General features: G+C 46.2%; 1 protein-coding gene across 2 annotated transcripts; it reads left to right on the top strand.

Moving 5' to 3' along the window:
• The first annotated feature begins 1,893 nt into the window (after positions 1-1,893).
• Positions 1,894-19,632, top strand: REELD1 (reeler domain containing 1). 2 transcript variants are annotated; one of them, XM_025268131.2, is made up of 7 exons: positions 1,896-3,328; positions 5,246-5,499; positions 7,852-8,074; positions 11,263-11,426; positions 14,973-15,318; positions 16,728-16,791; positions 17,609-19,630. In XM_025268131.2, exons 1-7 carry the CDS (start codon positions 3,264-3,266, stop codon positions 18,212-18,214), a joined length of 1,722 nt encoding a protein of 573 aa, XP_025123916.2. In that variant the 5' UTR covers positions 1,896-3,263; the 3' UTR covers positions 18,215-19,630. The 2 variants fall into 2 exon arrangements, with proteins under 2 accessions (XP_044786415.1, XP_025123916.2); XM_044930480.1 differs by lacking the exon at positions 5,246-5,499 and having other exon boundaries at positions 1,894-3,328; positions 17,609-19,632.
• The last annotated feature ends 1,079 nt before the right edge of the window (positions 19,633-20,711 follow it).

The raw sequence follows: 20,711 nt of genomic DNA on the forward strand, positions 1-20,711 counted from the left end.
CTCCAGGGAATCTTCCCAACCCAGGGATTGAACCCGTGTCTCCTGCAGCTCCTGCACTGCAGGTGGATTCTTTACTGCTGGGCCACCCTGGTGTCACAAAAATGACAGCTGTCCTCATATTTAAATGAGGCTACACAGGCAGTTGGTGCAGAGCTGTGGGGGGAAACCACTTCCATCACTGCTGGGAAGCTCTGGGACCTTTAGCAAGTTAGACACACGAGCTCAGTTTCCCAAGATAAAATGCGGTAACAGTGGTACTCCTGATGGCTTCAGAACTGATTTGCCGACTGTCCAGAGTGGCACAGAGAATGCCGTCAGCCTCAGCAGGGGCTGCGGGTGTGGCAGGCAAGGAAGATCATGCCTCCTGGTTTCCAATAACAGGATCAGCCTGGGTGAAGAGCAGGATTATTTGTGGAGCCACCTGTGTGCTCTTCAGCTGTTTCCCTCCCCTCCTCTAACCGGGGTGGAGAAGGAAATGACAAGCCACTCCAGTGTTCCTGCCCGGAGAATCCCAGGGATGGGGGAGCCTGGTGGGCTGCCGTCTATGGGGTTGCACAGAGTTAGACACGACTGAAGTGACTTAGCAGCAGCAGCAGCAGCTCTAACCGGGGGAGTGGTCTCTTGAGAATCATACATCAGGGGCGTTTTCAGTATGGGGCCAAAGCAGAAGTGTTGGCACATGACCCCTCTCTCTGTGGCGGGTAGATTATGCCAGGTGACCCGAGCGGGTGCAGGGGTGGGAGGCTGTGGCGGGGAGAGGGGAGAGCCGGTTGTCCCCAAGACTAGGAAGGGAGCAGAGAGGGCTGGGGAAGAGAGTGGCCACCCCCTCTCTTTTCTAGCATCAGACATTTGTGACCCATTCATGTGGGACCTGGTGAAGCCGGGAGAACTTCAAAGGGCAAAAACCACGCAATGTGTCGGGGGAGGTCCAGGCCCAGCCTGGCTGGAGACTTGTGACTTTCTCTGCACCAAAGCATCTGAGCCACAGCCCTCAGGTGACCTTGTGAGCTCGGAAAACCAGGATAATGAAGGCGATGGGAGACCTTCACCCTAGTTTTCTGGGCCCCCCAGCTTATTTTCTCACTTAACGGAAGACTGAGATTTCCTTCTTCCTGGTTGGACGGAGGCTCGGAGGAGCCAGAGTCAACGAGTGTGGTTTCCCCAGCGCAGGGAACACGGGAGTCCTGGCTGAGGAAGCCAGCCTCCCCTGCTGTCTGCAGAACAGAGGATCTGACTTAGACTTGCTGAGACCACTTGAGCAACTTGGACCCCAAACCGACATGATGGGGCTGGACCTGCAGTCTCTGAATTGATGCTTTGCCCACTGAGTCATTCATTTCATTCGGACCGGCTGGAGTGGAGATGAGGCCTCTAATGGTCCACCTGCTGCTGTCTCCAGAGCCCCCGCCCCATGTTGCCCTGCACTGTCCATGCTCGGAGTCTCTCTAGGACATCCTGCATTTATTTTTTTAATTAACATTTTTATTGAAATATAATTTATATATTGCAGTATAGTTGATTTTCTGCTGTACAACAAAGTGATTCAGTTGTATGTTCTCCAGGCAGGAATATACTGCAGTGACTTCATATACATGCTCGTGGATGGGCCTCCCAGATAGCTCAGGGGTAAAGAACCTGCCTGCCAAAGCAGAGACTAAGGTTTAATCCCTGGGTGGGAAGATCCTCTGGAGAAGGAAATGGCAACCCACTCCAGACTCTTGCCTGGAAAAATCCCGTGGACAGAGGAACCTGGTAGGCTCCATAGGGTCCATATAGTCCACAGGGTCGCAAGGAGTTGGATACGACTGAGCACACAGGCATGCATATACATATGTGTGTGTGTGTGTGTGTGTGTGTGTGTGTGTATGTGTGCTCTTTTTCATATTCTTTTCTATTATGGTTTATTATAGGATTTTGAGGGCTTCCCAGGTGGTGCTAGTGATAAAGAACCTGCCTGCCAATGCAGGAGATATGTAAGCTCTAGAAATTATATTGAGTTCCCACAGAATGGAGCTCATAATTCCTTTATGGTATCCCACTTGTCATTTGCCTAATAGTTACTTACGTACATTGGGCTTCCCTGGTGGCTCCAATGTAAAGAATCTGCCTGCACTGCAGGAGACCCAAGTTTGATCCCTGGGTCATGAAGATCCCCTGGAGAAGGGAATGGCTATGCACTCCAGTATTCCTGTCTGGAGAATTCCATGTACAGAGGAGCCTGGCAGGCTAGAGTCGGACATGATTAAGTGACTAACACTTCACTACTTGTGTATGTTAGTCCTGTCATGGGGTCACAAAGAGTTGGACACGACTGAGTGTGCGCACACACAGAGTGCCTAACACAAAGGAGGCGTTCACATACCCATGTTCATGATACTCGTAGTGAGTCCAGAGTCCTTTCAGAAGCCTGACTTTACTAACAAACTTCCAGGTGGGCTGGGTCCTCTAAGAGGCTTGGTGGTGATTTTTCAACTCAGTGTTTCCCTAACTTGCCTGGTCACAAGAATCTCCTGTCTCTTGGGTGTGTAATAAAAATACAGGTTTCCAGAACTCCCTCTTGTACAGTTCTATTCACAGGTCTGGAAAGAAACCTGGGGAATCTGTATCAGTGCTTCTCAAACTATGCTCATGTCAGAACCACCTCAGCCATAGATCGCTCAGTTCCACCCCAGAGCTGCTTTTTCAGTGGGTCTGGAGTGAGGTCCAGGAACCTACACTTCCAGCAGGCTCCCAGGTGATGCTCTGGGAACCCCACATTGAGAACCACTGATCCACGGCTCTGCGCTGTTATCAAGGGTCTTGGGTGATTCTTGTTGGCATGCGCCCGGGTGAATCCCAGCTTCAGTGCAATTGATGGGAAGGGAGTATGCTATGTGGGATTTCTCGGTCCCAAACATTGCACTCTGATCATGGCCTCAATCCCATTTCCCCGGGACACCTTCTTCAGCCTTTGTTGACTCTAAGCAGAGATCTCTGAGGTTTGTTTGATTGGATCATTGTCCCCTAGGCAAGGGGCTCCCGCTGAGGATTCCAAAGGAAGTTGTGTGCAAAACCAGTCCCAGCTCTTTCCCGATCTTCACACAGGCTTGAGCAATGTTGACGTGGAAACTGTACCTGAGGATGGGTATGTGACCTTAGGGGAAAACCAATGCGATTAAGGCTGGATTTGGACTCCAAGGGACAGTTCCTGGATTAGCAGTAACAGCTGTTGTCCTGCCCATTCGAGGAGAAACTGAAGGGAGAAGAATGAACTTGTTTAAAGGATGTGTCTGTGCAGCTCTGGGAGGGGAAACTGTTCCATCAAGCCTCAAGGAAAATGTGTTCCTAGGTAAGTGAATGCTTTTCTGGTTCAGATAGACAAGGTGCTGATGGGCAAGACATTTTAAGATCAAAGGAGGAGAAGGATGAAGTGTATGGTTTTGGCCCTGATCTGTGGGACCTGGTACTCACCCTGCCTCCTCCATAATCTGTGTTTGGTCTGCCTCTTTGGGGACGAGACTACCTTCCGCCAACAACAGTCTCCTAGGGAGTTGTCTATGTAAAGTCTTGCTGTCTTTCAGAAGGGCCCCGAGTCCACTCAGCTGAGAAGATGCTTTTACAGCTCCTTGTTCATCATTTTCCAATGTATCTGGAAATCTATAGGAATGGCCCTTGGTGGTGCAGGGATTTTGACTTTTATTTCTTATGGAGAACAAACCTAGCAGACAAAGGCATTTTCTTAAGGATTCTAAGGACAATTCTAAGAAAGTCACCTTCTGAATAGACCATACTCTAGGGCCCCTGTGTCTGGTCAGTTTAAAGGATGGTGATGCTGATGGTTTAAAGAAAGGATGGTAGGAGATGACACTTGATGATTTGGTTGTTTGGGTTACCTCCTTAGTCTCCTGATTTCATAGCTAAACATTCCACTAAATGTTTACATTTTATTTTTACCTTTTAAAGCCAGCCTATTAAAGAGAAGAACTGTTGTTGCTTTGCATTGCTCCTTAGATCACAGTATTAAAAGAACTTTTATGTGCATAGAACTATAAAAACAAGCAGCTATATTTAAAAAAATGCCTGCTAGCCCTGAATCTTTATTCAGAGAGCTTTTCATCTGTCTTACTTGCTATTCCTCACTTTAGTTTCATCTGTGAACTTCTTTGACAGTCAACTTTTAATTCTTTCTGTTGATGGGCATCCATGGTATAAACAAAAAATTTACTCTATAAATGTTATTTTTGCCCCAATATTTTATTCTACTCCTGAGCCAGTTGTGTGTGTGTGTGTGTTTCCTCACTATACTTAGCAAGGCATAAAATGGATGGGCTTGGGTATAACATTTTTTGCTCATCTTCTCTGTGAAAAAGGAGTGAGTGATCTAAAACTTGTCAATAGGAGAAAAGACAGGAGCTATCAAAGCATTGCAAATTTAACAATCTCCCTAAATAATTGATAGTTGGCAGAAGATTTGTAGCATTTAACTCTGTAATTTGCAATTAGAGAGATAAGATGCTAAACCAAGCCACCATATGCCAGGCTGCCTGCCCATATTGGAACATCGGGAGTCTCACTTCAGCTATAATATAGTACAGCTCACATTGTCCTTGGATATCAGGCAGTTTGTAAGGAGTTCGCGTTAGGATTCAACCATTTTCTGGTCTTATTTCTTTGATGTAATTAGCATAGCCTCTCTTTAAAAAGAGGCAATCTTACAAAAAAATTACAAGAAGAGAGTTTAAAAAAAAGGGTTTAAAAATGAAGCACTTCCTGTAGTCTGGCACATCTTTTTTTTCTTTTTTCTTGCAGTTTCCTTTTTTCACATTTAAACTTTAATTTAGTTGATTTTTTTTTTTTTTTAGTTAACAAGTTGCTCTAACTATATTTATTGGTCATTTCCACATTGATTTTTTTAAATGCTATTTTAAAGAGATATTCTTTTTTTAAAAAAATGAAGTATAATTGATTTACAGTGTTGTGTTAGTTTCGGGTATACAGCAGAGTGATTCAGATGTATATATGTATTCTTATTCAGATTATTTTCCCTTATAGGTTATTGCAAAAAGTTGAGTACAATTCCCTGTGCTATTGTAGTAGACCCTTGTCGGTCATCTATTTTCTATATATAATGTGGCACGTCTTTTTTTGATCTTGAGCACTTGCAATCTGGGAAGTGGGCACCAAAGGTATCTCAGGGATAAAGGCAGTGTGGGATTCAGTCAGGTCAGGCACAGTCAGAGAGACATCACCTCCTTTTCCTAAATAGCATCTGGATTGAAGCTGCTGTTCCCTGGGACGCAGGAGAGGGCAGGATGGGGGTGCCCGCCGCCCTCACAGGCTGGGCCTGTGCCGCCCTCTGCCTGGTGCCCAGCTCCTCCGCCTTTTCCCACGGGGCTGGTGCGGTGGCCTGTGCAGACATGCGACCCAAGCACATTCCAGCCCGGACTCAGAGCCCCGGGACCCACCACATCACCATCCTCACCGGGAGCTCCTCCTACTCAGCGGGTGCCACGGTTTCAGGTAGGTGTGGGAGAGGCTTTGAGAGACCCCCAACTCCCACTGGGAGCCCCAAGGTCCTGGTGACAAATTCCAAGTTGTGTTTGTCCAAAGCAGGAGTTTCCTGGGCTACAGTTTGGTTTAATCCTAAGAAGAAATTATGTACCCAAGAAAGCATGAAATATTTATGGTCTTTTTTTTAGTTAATTTTTTTACTGAAGTATGGTTGATTTACAATGTGATATTAATTTATGCTGTACAGTAAAGTGACTCAGTTCTATATGTATGCACATTCTTTTTAATATTCTTTTCCATTACGGTTTATCTCAGGTTAGTGAATACAGCTCCCTGTGCTACACGGCAGGACCTGGTCGTTTATCCATTCTGTGTGTACTAGCTTGCACCTGCTAACCCCAACTCCCAGCCCAGCCCTCCTCTACCCGCACTCCCTTGGCAGCCACAAGTCTGATCTCTTCGTCTGTGAGTCTGTTTGACAGTTTCTTTCGTGCCCTCTTTTAGATTCTGCATATAAGTGATATCATATGGTATTTGTCTTTCTCTTTCTGACTTACTGCTGGAGAAGGGATAGGCTACCCACTCTGATATTTTGGGGCTTCCCTTGTGGCTCAGCTGGTAAAGAATCTGCCTGCAATGTGGGAGACATGGGTTCGATCCCTGGGTTGGGAAGATCCCCGGAAAAGGGAAAGGCTACCCACTCCAGTATTCTGGCCTGGAGAATTCCACGGACTGTATAGGTCATGGGGTCTCAAAGAGTCTGACAGGACTGAGCAACTTTCACTTTCACTTTTCACTTTCACTTATTCAGTATGATGGTCTCTAGTTGCAGCCATAAATCATGATATACTTGCATCATTAAAAGCACACAACAAATCTTATATTGATATTAATCTTTATAGTAGAAGAGGGTACAAATGGCCTTATAAAATTTTTTTGTCTTTATTGTAAGATATAAATATAGTTACCCTGAACAAACGCCCCGTATCAAATATGTGTGAGAAACAGACTGTTTTCCTCCTTATTTAAAACTAAAGTTATCTGAGGGGTGAAAAGAGCATTTCCTGCTGTTTTAGTTCAGGTGCCTAGACAAGCAGAGTGAGGACTTGTGTGCAGGTGGTTTATTTGGGAAATGACCCAAGAAGCACTGATGAAAAAGACAGAATTGGGTGATAGGGAAGAAAGAGACACCAATACGGGGTGTGAAATAGAGTGGGTTACTGCTGTGGGAAATACACTGGGATCCAACCCCAGTGAAGGCCCTTTGAGATACCACCTGACACACAGTTCTGAATCGTCCCTCAGGAGGATGGAGGAAGGGTAGTCAGTGATTGAGGATCGCCCCCCAGGGGTCCCCTTTCCACCATCCACCCCACCCCCTCCCAACGCACAGACACACACTTCAGAATCACTCCTGCCTACCTTGGGCCAAGCTCCCAAGGTGCCAGCTGGAAGAAAGCAGCAGAGAAAGTCACTGGTGTTGAAGATGGTAGCTCAGCGTAGCAGCAGACTATCCATTTAGCCACAGGGAACTCAGGCACATCAGAGCTGTTGGCTCCGCCCTCTTTTGATGGATGCTGCCTCTTTAGATGGGAATTAGAGGTGATAAATGGAAATAAAATGGAGTCTCTCTCTATGGTTTTATCCAATCACGTTGTTCTATTGGTTAGTGTGGGGATTAAAAAAAACACATAAAATATTATCAGGGTACTCCCTCAAAGAGTTGCATGGCTTACAGTCTTAGTCCTTCTGAAGGAGTGTCCTAGTTTTTCTGTTGTGCTATCAGTACTGGTTATACTTACATGTTTTGAAATTTCTTAATAAGATAGGTATAAAGTAGTGTCTCATTTATAATTGTTTTAACCATTGTGATTGAGCCTGTTTTATTTTCTGTCTCTGTTGGTGATTTTCAGTTTGGTCATCTCTTTTGTTAATTCACTATAACTCTTTGTATAGTTTCCTGATGTATCTTGCAGATATCTTTCTCCGTTTATCCCTTGTGTTCTGATTTCTTCTATGTTGAGTATTTTAAGAAATCATTTTTTTCCCATTATGGCTACTGAGGTTTGCTTAGAGAGACATTCCTAACTCCAATATTAAAAGCAAAAACCAAAAAAACCCAATAAAAAGCCAAACCATTGTTTCTAGTTCTTTTGTGTTTCGTTTTTACATGTCTTTGTTCCAAACAGAATTTATTTGGGGTGTGAAATAGCCCTTCAACCTTTTTTACCCCCTAATGAATTGTTTACTTTCCGGGGACTGGACTGGTCCTAAGCTTTTTGTTTTGAAAAATACTCATATAAAGTCCCCTAGTGCTGCTCCTCCCAGGATGTTGACCCTGATGGACGTTTTCTGTTGCAGTGGCAGTGAGGAGCAGTCGTGATTTCATGGGCTTCCTACTCCAGGCCCGAAGAGTGTCTGATCATCAGATAGCTGGCACTTTTGTCTCCATTCCTCCTCATTCCAAACTGATAACTTGCTTTGAAGAGGCTGACACAGTCACCCACGCGGACAAGTCCCGGAAGAGAAACCTGTCGTTCGAGTGGCGGGCCCCTGCCCAGCCCGTGGGGAACATCAGGTTCTTGTAAGAGAGTTAAGTTCTGGGTCTTGGTAACTGAACTTCCACTATGGAGAAAGGGGACGTCACACACTTCCTTGGTTCCCGCCTCCCCCCGCCACCCCACCCCGCACCTTATAATAAGGACAGGGTCTTTGGGACTGCCCTTACTGGAAAGTCTATATAGGTGATAAGTTTTTTTAAAAATTGCCCCCAACTCCATTCTGTGTGATTATCCATGGTCTAGGAGTGTGTGATGTCCCTTGTCCGTGGGCACAGATGCACCTTGGCCAGTCTCTCCAGAAAATTCTCAGTAGGGGACAAAAGAGCTGCAGGTGGCAATGTCCAGAGAGAGCCCAGAGACAGAGGCAGGCAGACAGTGGGCACTTGCCGGGCCTGGGAGAACTGCTGACAGCTCCGTGCTGCAGCTTCTTGTCCATCAGATGGGTGTGATCATGATAATGCCCGCCTCGTGGGCTTGTGTAAAGTTGAAGAGCCAGTGTGTGCCAAGTGTGTGAACCAGCTCCTGGCATCCATCAGCTTTATACAATCAGCATCATTCCTCAATGGCATTGTCCTTACTGGCATTGTCCTTCTTTTCAAACATTCATAGGTACCAAGAAAGTGAATTTGTTTGATTTGGTTTGGTTTTTAGGGGAGGGTGTGTGGCTCCATGGTAAAGAATCGCAGCCAATGCAGGAGACACAGGTTCAATCCTTGGGTTGGGTAGATTCCTTGGAGGAGGAAATGGCGACCCACTCCAGTATTCTTGCCAAGAAAATCCCATGGACAGAGGAGCCTGATGGGCTGCAGTCTGTGGGGTCACAGTCCATGGTCAGACACAGCAGAGCACACACCGGCGGTGGTGGTCGTCCTCCTTGGTTTCTTTCCCACCCCCACACACCCTCATGTGCAGAAGAGAAGGATGTGCCGGAGGGTGGGGGCATCCAGACCCCAGGCTTCCCCTGCTGGCTGTCCCCTTGGCACTAGGGAATGTGAGCGATGAGGTGTGTGGCCCCCACCCATCAGGGTCCCTTTTCCATCCCTTTCTGGGGCCCTAACACAGCAAGCATGACAAACAAGGAGGAAAACACCGTTCCCTGATGACTCTGACCACCTGGAAAGGCCAGAACCCACCTGACTGTTGGTGTAACTGGCCCCTGCCAGGACTTTGGTTCCAGTTCAAGGTGGTGTATGAAACCCTTGGATCTGTACAATTACTTTTATTTCTCAAAGCCCTTCCATTTCTAGTTAAAAAATTTTTTTTTTGCTTTTCATGTATTACTTTATTTTTTAAATTAATTTTTATTGGAGTATAGTTGCTTTACAATGTTGTGTTATTTTCTGCTGTATAGGAAACTGAATCAGCTATATGTATCAGTCAGTTCAGTTCGGTGTAGTCGCTCAGTTGTGTCCGACTTTTTGCGACCCCATGAATCGCAGCACGCCAGGCCTCCCTGTCCATCACCAACTCCCGGAGTTCACTCAGACTCATGTCCATCGAGTCAGTGATGCCATCCAGCCATCACATCCTCTGTCGTCCCGTTTTCCTCCTGCCCCCAATCCCTCCCAGCATCAGAGTCTTTTCCAATGAGTCAACTCTTTGCATGAGGTGGCCAAAGTACTGGAGTTTCAGCTTTACATATATACATATGTATATTTTGGATTTTCGGCTCTTTTTCACATTTTTTCCCATTTAGGTGACCACAGAGCATGGAGTAGAGTTCCCTGTGCTGTATAGTAGGTTCTCATTAGTTATCTATTTTATACACAGTACCAATAGTGTATACATGTCAATCCCAATCTTCCTCTGTTTTTAGACTTACCATAGTAGCTTCTCTGTGCAGCAGTGGAAGTAGATCAGAAGCCATGATCTCCACTGACAGGAAAAGGAGCTGCATCACTTATCAGACGCATCTCTGGGTCCCCACATGCCGTCACCCCAGGATCCTTCCCCACCGTAACATCGACATGTTGATGACCCTTTTACCTGCCCTCTCTCTGGGTGACTTCAGCTAAATTCATCACATTTTTATGATTGTCTTCTGAATACTTACAGTGAGAAAAATGGTACTTGCCCCAAATCCCTGCTTTGGTGAAATTTGGGGAAGGATGAATAAGATCAAGTCGGTACAGATGGTTTTTACTGAAGAGAGGCATTATGTATTCAAAATATTGTTTAGACTATGAATGATTTATCTCTCATTTTCAATAGCATTTACAACCCCAATAGGATTATACCATTGTACAAGAGAATTTTATAAAATTTTCAGTGAACAGTGTAATTCAATTCACGACACACCAGTAATGGTGAATGAGCACAGTTGAAGATGAAACCTTTGGAGTGGACAGTTCTCAGTCAGTTCAGTTCAGTCGCTCAGTCATGTCCCACCTCTTGGTGACCGCATGGACTGTACCACGCCAGGCTTCCCTGTCTATCACCAACTCCCAGAATTTGCTCAAACTCATGGCCATTGAGTCAGTGATGCCATCCAACCATCTCATCATCCTCTGATGTCCCCTTCTCCTCCTGCCTTCGATCTTTCCCAGCATCAGGGTCTTTTCCAGTGAGTCAGTTCTTTGCATCAGGTGGCCACAGTATTGGAGTTTCAGCTTCAGCATCATTCCTTCCTATGAATATTCAGGACTGATTTCCTTCAGGATGGACTGGTTGGATCTCCTTGCAGTCCAAGGGACTCTCAAGAGTCTTCTCCAACACCGCAGTTCAAAAGCGTCAATTCTTCAGCGCTCAGGTTTCTTTATAGTACAACTCTCACATCCATACATGACTACTGGAAAAACCACAGCTTTGACTAGACAGACCTTTGTGGGCAAAATAATGTCTCAGCTTTTTAATATGCTGTCTAGGTTTGTCATAGCATTTCTTCCAGGGAGCAAGCGTCTTTTAATTTCAGTTCTAGACCGAAATTCTAGAAGTTCTAGAAGGGCAGTTCTAGAAGATACTTTTTAGTCAAAATGATTCTTAATGATTATATTTATTCAGGAGAGTAATTGATTTGTACCTGTTGTCTCCTATTTTAATTATTTGCTGCTGTTGAGCTTTTGTTTCTAAAAAGAATGAAGTCGCCCAAGGGAGTAACACAATCATGTACTTCTTTAACTTTTCGTTTGTTCTCTCCTTTCTATTAGGATGGCCCGAGGTATGACTTAAGGAAGACCAAATCCTCCAATCACTCTGCTTTCTTTTTCTACAGTTTATCTGTAGTCCAGTCATATTTCGTTTACTGGGTGAAGATTGAATCATCTGTCGTGTCTCAACAGACACTCAGTAGAGCCCATTCTGACAGCCACGTGGAGCCTGGCTCGCCGATGCCAGCCTCTGGGCAGAGGCTGGAGGACATGGAAAGAACCATCCCAGGTACCGCTTCCCACTGCACTCACCAGCCTGGTTGGCAGCCTTATTTTCACTGTGCCTTGCTTTCACTTAAAAGTGACTCCAGCCGGTTTCCAGTTCTGGGGGCACAAGGTATAGACCACTGTCTTGGGAATGTCAACAGTTCCTGGGGATGTGATCGCACAGCTGTGGGTGGGGGCTGGGGGGATTGCTTGCAAGTTCAGTGTTCACAGCAATGAACGTACTCTGTCCCGCTCAACCTCACAGATGAAGCTGGGCCCTGGATCGCTGCACTTGAGCTGCAAAATCAAACAATAGCCACACACCTCCTCCCACCACCCTCTCCCCCGCCCCACCTAATCAATTTCCACAGTATTTTACCCATTTTTCCTGGACCCCTGAGACTAAATGGGGAGCACCAGAAATAATCCTTTCTTTTTCTTTTTAAAATAAAAGCTCATCCAATTTTGATCGTTACTTTCTGAGGTAGGTAGCTGGCTCTTTGCAGCTTGGGTTGGAGAACAGAATCAGGCTGTTGTAATGGTAATGGATTTTTTCCCAGGCTCACCACGTGACTTTAGATTTGATTGGCCCATGAACTTCTGAAAAAACAAATAAAAATAGACAATGAAGGAAATAAAAAACACCTAAGCAGCTAGAGAATGTCTGACTTACCTGAAGATTCTTGGTGAAATGGAACTTATTTTCATTATTTATTTCTAGTTAAGTGCTCTGAACAGGTGCCTTCATAAAGGCTCCAATCACTTGTACAGAAGATCCAACCTTTAAACCATTTGATCCCATCTTCCTATATTCTTTCTTTTATTCCAGGCTAACAAGATAAGGCCAGCACATGATTTGAATCCCTGACTTTGCTAGTCCAGCAGATCCAGGATCAGAGCCAACCCAGGGCTACCCTCTGCCTATGACCAAAACCTTTGTCTTCTCCCCACTGCCCTGCACAGCTCCTCCAACCTCTCCACCTAGATGCTCCTAAAAGCAGAGAAAAGCTCTCAGGGTCTGAGAGGGTGGCCTTAAGAAAACTCTGCAAACCCAACATGAGTTTGAAGTCTCCTGTATCATGTTATCAATCATGCAAATGTTGCATTTGGATCCCAAGCATGGGTGGAGATCCCTGGTGGCTCAGATGGTCAAGAATCTGCCTGCAATGCAGGAGACCTGGGTTCAATCCCTGGGTCAGGAAGATCCCCTGGAGAAGGGAATGGCTACCCACTCCAGTATTCTTACATGGAGAATTCCATGGACAGAAGAGCTTGACGGGTTACAGTCCTTGGGGTCGAAGAGAGTCAGACATGACTGAGTGACTAACACGTTTGTTTGAAGATGAATAGGAGTGAAAGTGAGGCTTCAGGAAGACGGATCCTGTTGATTCTGCAAAGTCTCTCTGATGGGTGACCCTGCTGGGCACCTTGTCCCCCGGGGCTGGCAGACGCCAGTCTGAGCAGCTGCAGGGTCAACACTTGATCAAGTTGCTCATACTCCTTCCTCTGCTCCTGCCTGTTACCCAACCCATTCATCTACACAAATCCCAGTGCTTCCCAAAGGAAAAACGTGTGTGTGTACACGCACATGCATTGGGAGAGCCATCATCTGACAAATTGGAGTGAATTGCTTTAACTGTAAGAGGACTTCAGTAGGTAAATGGGAATGATGAGTTTTCCCATGGGAAGATAGCATATTGTATTTCTCAAACTTATTTTCCAACAGAGCTCTGGGATTCTTTAGGGTCCTATCTGACCCCACTGGGCATGACCTACTTTTATGTCTCCATGTTTGCCTCCTGACATTTCCTTAAACGGAACTGCTCCTCGTGATGAACTGTTTACCTTCTAAGCGGCAGTTCCGATGTCTCCTTTGATCCTTTGTGAACCTTTGCCCCTTGTTTCTTGGTAGGCAAATGTAATTGCTTTCTTTAGCTCTGGTATTAAAGCTCTGACCACACTGTGATTCATAAGGTTGGTCAGGCAGGAGTCTGTCCTCCTAGGTTTTGAGTTCAGAAGCAACAGTTAGCAACCTGCATCATCAGTTCTGCATCCCCAGCACCCGGAACAAGGCCCAGCACGCAGTAGGTCTGCAGGAATCATCTGAATGCATTCAGAGTTCAGGCAGGAGTTAAAAGGGTCATGATTTTTGCTAAAATCTGTGTGTCTGTGTACGCTTTTCTTTATTTTTCACTTCAGTCTCCCTATTTTTGAGTAATAAAGGCGTAAGAACAAAGTGTCACAGTTTTTTTTTTTTTTGTTGTTATCATTGTTCAATTCAACCCAGTTAGAGCCCTGGCCACAGAAACTTCTGCCAGCACTCTTTGTGTGAACAGCGTGGTCGCCCTGCTGACCACCGTGGTGAGCACGTAGTGCACTTTGCATCTGAACCAGGCTCTGTGCTCGACGCATCTACATCAGTGATTGCACGGTCCCGCTCTCAGCAGTTCTATACCCCACAGACTATTATTGGTCTCATTTTGCAAAGAAGAAACTGACACTCTGGAGGCCTTGTCCTGCATAGGGTATTCAGGAATTGGCAGAGTAAACAGCTGAACCCAGACGATGACTCCAAACCTGTGCCTGGCTTGTTTGCTGCCCCATTTCCGATGCTCTGGGCCGTCATGTCTGCTCATCACAGATGGGAGAGGAGACAGGGGAGGGCAGTGATCCCGCCTCTGTCCGTAGCAGGAGCTGGAGTCCCTATCATCACAGCAGAAACTTTTAGCATTAATCCCAGGGCAAGAAAGACCTAGAGCTTCAAAAAGAAATCTGTTTTTTGTAGGATCCCACCCTTTTTATTAGCAAGAAGCAGTTTGGTGCAGAAGTAAGAAAACAGAGTGGTCACAGTGGTTTCTATTTTCTCTGGTTGGTGACTGTTAAGAATGTACAAGCCCAGGGACTTCCCTGGTGGTCTAGGAGCTAAGATCCCAGGCTCCCAATATTGGGGGTCTGGGTTTGACCCCGGGTCAGGGAACTAGATCCCACATGCCGCAACTAAGTGTTTGAATGCTGCAACTAAGACCCGAAGCAGTCAAATAAATAAATCTTTTTTTTTTTTTAAAAAGGATGCACAAGCCCAGAAGGGCTAGGAGCTTACTCTTTAAGAAAAAAAACAAACGAACAAGAAAAGCTGGGTGCTTAGTCAGGGATTTCTATCGCTGCTTAGTCAGGGGTTTCTATTACTGAGCAGATGATCATTTTGTGAGTGCTAAGTCGCTTCAGTTGTGTCCAACTCTTTGTTACCCTGGACTGTAGCCTGCCAGGCTCCACTGTCCATGGGATTCTCCAGGCAAGAACACTGGAGTGGATCACCATGTCTTTCTCCAGGAGACCTTCTTGACCCAGGGATCGAACCCCCATCTCTTATGTCTCCTTCATTGGCAGGCGGGTTCTTTACCACTAAGGCCACCTGGGATGGTCCAGACAATCTTGGTGCTTTTGGTGCTTTTGAGTGGTTCATACTTGATGGTCTGTCCTTAGGCACCTCAAAGACTTGGGCATTCAGCCCATGGTCCTAGCTGTGTGCTAATCGACACAAGGATGATTTCTCCCTCTTTCTTCGCAGTGTCTCTGGGCCTCCACTTGGCTCCCAGTCTCCTCATCACTCTTCTTCAGCAGCGCACAGATGTCTCTGCTGCGGCCATAACTGCAGCTGGAGAAGAGGACAGCTTAGATCCTGTTCCTACCAGTGTTTGGGTGACAGAGTTCCTTGGGGCCACAGAGACTCCATTCCAAGCATCTTCACACACAGCTGTTGTAGTCAGCGATGGCCATCGCCCCAGCAGGGACAGCAGCCCAACCCTGGAACCATCCCTGGAACCATCCCTGGGTGTCCCGGGTCTGGAGAGGCTTGTGGCCCTCAAGGGCTTCTCTGCAGAGAGCTTCACTTCCGACTTCAGTACCTGCCACAGGTGATTGATCAGGGGGTAGGCCATTCGGGACAGGTGGTGGGGTGAAGCCAAACACAAGTGTGCCAAGGAAATGTAACCTTCCTGCTATCAGACAGAAATAGATCTCAACCGTATTTACTCTTAGGTTCATGAGAAGCACTCATTGCAGAAGGGCTGGGTAGGTAGATTATCTTGGGAAACTGTGCTGTTTTGGCTGAGGTCTCTGAGATGCTGCTATAAATAAAATATAAATGTAGGTTACATATTTAGATACATAAAATTATAAGTATACAATATATAAGGTATATAAATCAATAAAAAGATTCAGTGGGTCTTTGCTGCCATCCTCACTCACCTCCCTCTCCATTCCCTCTCCAGCCCCCGACTGCAAACTCCAGTGTTTCCAAGAAATATAATGTTATCAGTACACACAACAGTGATAGGAAGCATAGCTTTTTGATTATCATACTAAGGGAATTAAGTCAGACAGAGGAAGACAAATATCATATGATATTGCTTATATGTGGAATATAAAAAAAGTGATATAAACAAACTTATTTACAAGCAGAAACAAATTCACAGACTTAGAAAATGAATTTATGGTTACCAGGGGTGAGGGGTGAGGAGAGGGACAGATTGGGATTTGGGGATTGACATGTACACACTGCTGTATTTAAAATAGATAACCAACAAGGACCTGTTGTATAGCACGGGGAACTCTACTCAATATTTTGTAATAATCTAGATGGGAAAAGAATTTGAAAAGGAATAGATAGATGCATAACTGAATCACTTTGTTGCACATCTGAAGCCAACACAATATTGTTGATAGACTCTGTGCTGTGCTTAATTGCTCAGTCGTGTCTAACTCTTTGGGACCCCATGGACTGTAGCCTGCCAGGCTCCTGGGGATTCTCCAGGCAAGAATACCGGAGTGGGTTGCCATGCCCTCTTCTGGGGGATCTTCCCAACCCAGAGATAGAACCCAGGTGTCCCACATTGCAGGTGGATTCTTTATGGTCTGAGCCACCAGGGATACTGGAGCGAGTAGCCTATCCCTTCTCCAGGAGATCTTCCCGACCCAGGAATTGAACTGGAGTCTCCTGTATTGCAGGCAGATTCTTTACCAGCTGAGCTACCAGGGAAGCCTGTTAATGGATTCTACTCCAATACAAAATAAAAATGAAAATAAACAAGTAAATAAATTTCTAAAGGAAAAAACAATAAAACATGGAGGCAAAGTAGGTAGGCAGGAAGAGAGATAAAATAAGATTAGTCATGAAACGATAATTTTTGAACCTGGGTGGTACATATCTGGGGGCTCATTATATTATTCTACATTTTTATTCTGAAGAGTTTTATAATAAAAGGTAAGGAAAAAACCCAAATACTTAGTGACTCCTTCTCGGCTTTTTTTCTCTTCCTTTTAGGACTCAGAATGATCCAAGCTTTGATTCACTGGAAACTTGTCCGCCCTCGGATAGGGATGAACAGGTAACAGCCACGTTGTACACAGGCAGTGGGTATGATATTTTTGATCCCAGAGTGGGAAGTTCCACACTGGGTGATCCTAGCTATTAGACTAGTAACCAAAATCGGTGAGAAGGAGGCCAGGGTGTGATGTATACACAGCATTTTTTTTCTCAATCAATACCAGCTTTTCCATTATCCACAGTGTCCCTGAAGTTATTGGCAATTACAGAAACTGGTGGTTTTCGTGATATGTTTTCCCACTTAGCTTTGGTTAATAATTCCTCTCTCCTCTTCCCCCACCATCTCCTTTATAACATTGGCCTCAAAATACCATGTATGGTCCCAGAGGTTAGATCAATGGGCAGTATAAAATATACATGGTCAATGATTTACTGTTCCTTTGAAGTCTTAAAAGGAACACAAAATAAAACATGGTATAATATCCTTACTCAAATTTATAGGAGCCTACAGCAAGCTTCAGTGGTCCCTTTTGCAGTGGTCTTAGCATCAAAAGACACACTCAGAGCTTTCAGCCACTGGAGATGACGGTCACCCATATCGTCCTGGACCCTCTAATAGGACCCTGTGTTTATTCTTGTAACTGGCCTCCATGCTGTCTTGGGAGGGTTTCCATTAATCTCCTTGTCCCCATCAATAACAAGTGCATATTTATCTGCTTGGGTGTTTTCCTCTGAGCTCTTTTAAGAGCAGGCATGAGGCTGGGTTTTCAGCTGCTGCCTGGGGTTCTTTAAGGAACTTGGGATAGTTGCAAAGTTCAACAGCTGCTTGGAGGGAAGCCTAGCTTCTTTGATTTTTCTTTTTCCCTTTGCTTTTCTAGGACAAGATGCAGGCCTCTAATAGGACAGTGATGAGACCTCCTTCGTACACTGTCCATCTCCCCCATCCTCACCTCTGGTCCTCCGCGGCACTCACTGGACATGGGGCTGGGGCAGCCCAGCCAACTCCTGCCCTCCACACCTCTGCCACCTCCAGGCCCACCACTGCTGATGGCCAGTTAGAGGCATCAAGACCCTCTGCCAGCTTCCTGCCTCGGTCAAAGCACAAGGAGCGCGGAGTGGAGGAGGGCAATGGAGCAGCTGGGGTGGGGGACCCCAGGAAGACCAACCCAAGACCTGAGCTCAGGCAGGATGGAGCCAGGGCCCCGTGGGGGATCCAGCTCAGGACTCCGCAGCTGGGTGTCCTGCTCTGCCTCTCGGCCGTGCTGGGCATGGCTGTGGTTGTTGGCCTTCGTTACCTGCACACCCAGTATTGCCGCAGGCAGATGGAGGTGTCCTTTTGTGAGCCTGCCGGGGATGCGGTTGCCACAGGTGACGGTGGTGAGATCGTGCACATCCGGAGAATTGGAGACAACAGTTTTGTTTTGGTCGAAGGGGAATGCAACTGGATTGCTCCCTCTGTGAGCAGCAAGAAAACAGTCCTCTGAGAAAATCGTGGTCCCAGGCCTCTCTGGGTTCCCCCTGCACCCTGTAGAGTGTCTCAGCCAGAACAGACCTACTGAGAATAGTTGATGCGGACAGCGATGCACGGTGCACCCACCCCCACCCCTGTCAGGGAGCAGTTAGTAGAGGAAGCAATACAAGGACAGTTTTATCATCAGAGGGAATTCTTCCCCAGCTTTGTTGTCTTAACATCTGTAATTTAGCTGCCTTTTTTTTTCTTCTCGCAATTAGACGTTCTGTTTGAAGACTTAAACCCAACACAATGAATATTGTATAACCTGCTCATTAACTAGACTCCCGTGGCCGCCGAGCTTCCTCCGTTGCCTTAAGGAACCTGCAGAAATAGAACTTCTGTCCCTCCTCAGCGTTGTCAGCCTCATCACCTCTAACTCTTTGAAAAAAATACCAACGGCGGAGTTGTGTCTCTTTCAGCCCTCCCTTTGCCTCGCCGAGCCACCCCCCAGAGAAGTCTTGTTTTTCCAAACTAGAGTTCAAAGTTGGCTCTGATGTGGTCGACTGGATGAGTGCAAAGGTATTTTGCCTTCCAGGAAACTCAGACGTGTGGCAAATCTGCCATGGAAATTGGTCAAAGGCAAGGAAGATTTTAGAGAGTTTGATTGGCACATCTGTGGAGAAATATACTTGCAGCACGAGGTCTTAAACCCGAGAGAGGGGTAAGCAAACCTCCTTCTCAGGTGTAAATGGATCTGAGATCTCCCATCCATTTACACTTGATGAAAGACTAAGTAGCCCGCCAACTAGCAGACTTCTTGCCTTTGCCAAAGGTCAGGCTGAAAAATAAATGATAATATCAGCACCGTTTTAAGAGCCTTTATCTGTCTAAGAAAGCATGATGGACGGAGACCATTGTGACTCTAGGAAGATCACTTTGATTTAGCAAGAGTTCCATAGATACCAAATGGGTTCAAATATAACTCTTGAATATGGTCACCTAATACAACACATGAGAGTTAGCTGCCTTTTCAGAGGTAAACCTACTACAGAGTCAAGGTCCATTTTAATGTGGAAACAAAAGCACTATGAATTTGGAAATGATATTTCCTGATTGAGTAGCTAAATTGTGTAGGTTGTGCCAAGAACTGTATATATATTTTCACATTGAGTTCCTACAAGAACTTCATGAGGAAGAAGTTCAGTAATTTGCTAAAGAGAAAGAGACATTCGTGACATTGCAACTCAATAACAAAAACATTAAAAAAAAAAAATCAGGTGTGTAGGAAAGGGCTACTTCTGGTTCCAGCCTGTTAGCTCACTGGGCATCAGCTCCAAGACTCCGTCCTCCCAGATTCTAATGTAGACACATCTGTCCCTTGACTTCAGGCAAGTACCTCAACGGGCACACAGAGACCTAGGAGCGTGTGCTAAGTCGCTCCATCCTGTCTGACTCTTTGCGACCCCATGGACTGTAGCTGGCCAGGCTCCTCTGTCCATGGATTCTCCAGGCCAGAACAGTAGGGTGGGTAGCCATTCCCTTCTCCAGAAGATCTTCCCAACCCAGAAACTGAACCCTTGTCTCCTGCATTGCAGGCAGATTCTTTCCTGTCGGAGCCACCAGGGAAGGGACCTAGATGATTGTGTTCATAAATGGAGGTGTTCTAGAAATGCTGTGGAGAGAGACACCTGTACTGCACTCCTATGGGGACCACAGAAATCCATCCCACATACCCCACCCTCCCCAGAGATGCCCTCTCCCCAAGATTCAGATGAGACATCTCACTAGTAGGGAGCTCCCATCTGCCACGTCACATCAGACCTGGGTGCATCACATATACACTCCCTTCCAGATCCTTCCTGTCCAAGAGGATATCATCCTGTGGAAAAAGGCTGTTTTGCTTATCCCTTACTATGAAATGAACTATCCCTTAACTCAGTGCTTTGAAACAGTGCCTACCGCTGAAGGTCTCACGTGGTGCTGGGGTTGCCTGGGCTCAGTTGGGCAGTTCTTCTGCTTGGCGTGTGGTCCAATGGGCTGGAATATCCCAGGTGACTCATGCAGGGCACTGGCAGTTCGTGCTGGCTGCCAGCTGGGCACTCACTGGGTCCATTGATGAGTATGGGAAACAGTTTGCGTCTCTGTTTTGTGGCTTCTTACTGCCTGGTGGCTGGGTTCCCAGAGGACGTGTCCCAGGATGACAAAATCAGAAGCTGGGCTCTTGGAAGGCCTGGCCTGGGAAGTAACATGGTTGCACTCCTGTCGTGTTCTGGTGGTCACAGCAGGTCACAGCGATTGACAGCCCTCATTCTTCCAAGGGAAGGGCAACCGATTTCCACTTTTCAAAGGGAGAAGTGAAAAAAGGAGTTGAAGATGTGTTTAACTCACTGCATCGCCGGTTAGACTGCTGACCTGCCACAGGGCTGGCATAGGAGGACAGTCTGCTCATCTCCAGGAGATGCCGTGGGTCACCCTCCCGTCAAAGCCTCAAAGGGGCTAAGGGAAGTCTCCAGGTTTTAGGATTTGTT

The sequence above is a fragment of the Bubalus bubalis genome, chromosome 17 (assembly GCF_019923935.1).
Source record: "Bubalus bubalis isolate 160015118507 breed Murrah chromosome 17, NDDB_SH_1, whole genome shotgun sequence".
In the NCBI taxonomy this organism is placed as follows: domain Eukaryota; kingdom Metazoa; phylum Chordata; class Mammalia; order Artiodactyla; family Bovidae; genus Bubalus; species Bubalus bubalis.

Bases quoted from the DNA above. Each gene is read 5' to 3' on its own strand.
- REELD1 (XM_025268131.2), top strand. From the start codon at position 3,264: ATGTGTCTGTGCAGCTCTGGGAGGGGAAACTGTTCCATCAAGCCTCAA. The intron at 5,500-7,851 runs GTAGGTGTGGGA...TTTCTGTTGCAG, and splicing joins AGCGGGTGCCACGGTTTCAG to TGGCAGTGAGGAGCAGTCGT. The intron at 8,075-11,262 runs GTAAGAGAGTTA...CTTTTTCTACAG, and splicing joins GTGGGGAACATCAGGTTCTT to TTTATCTGTAGTCCAGTCAT.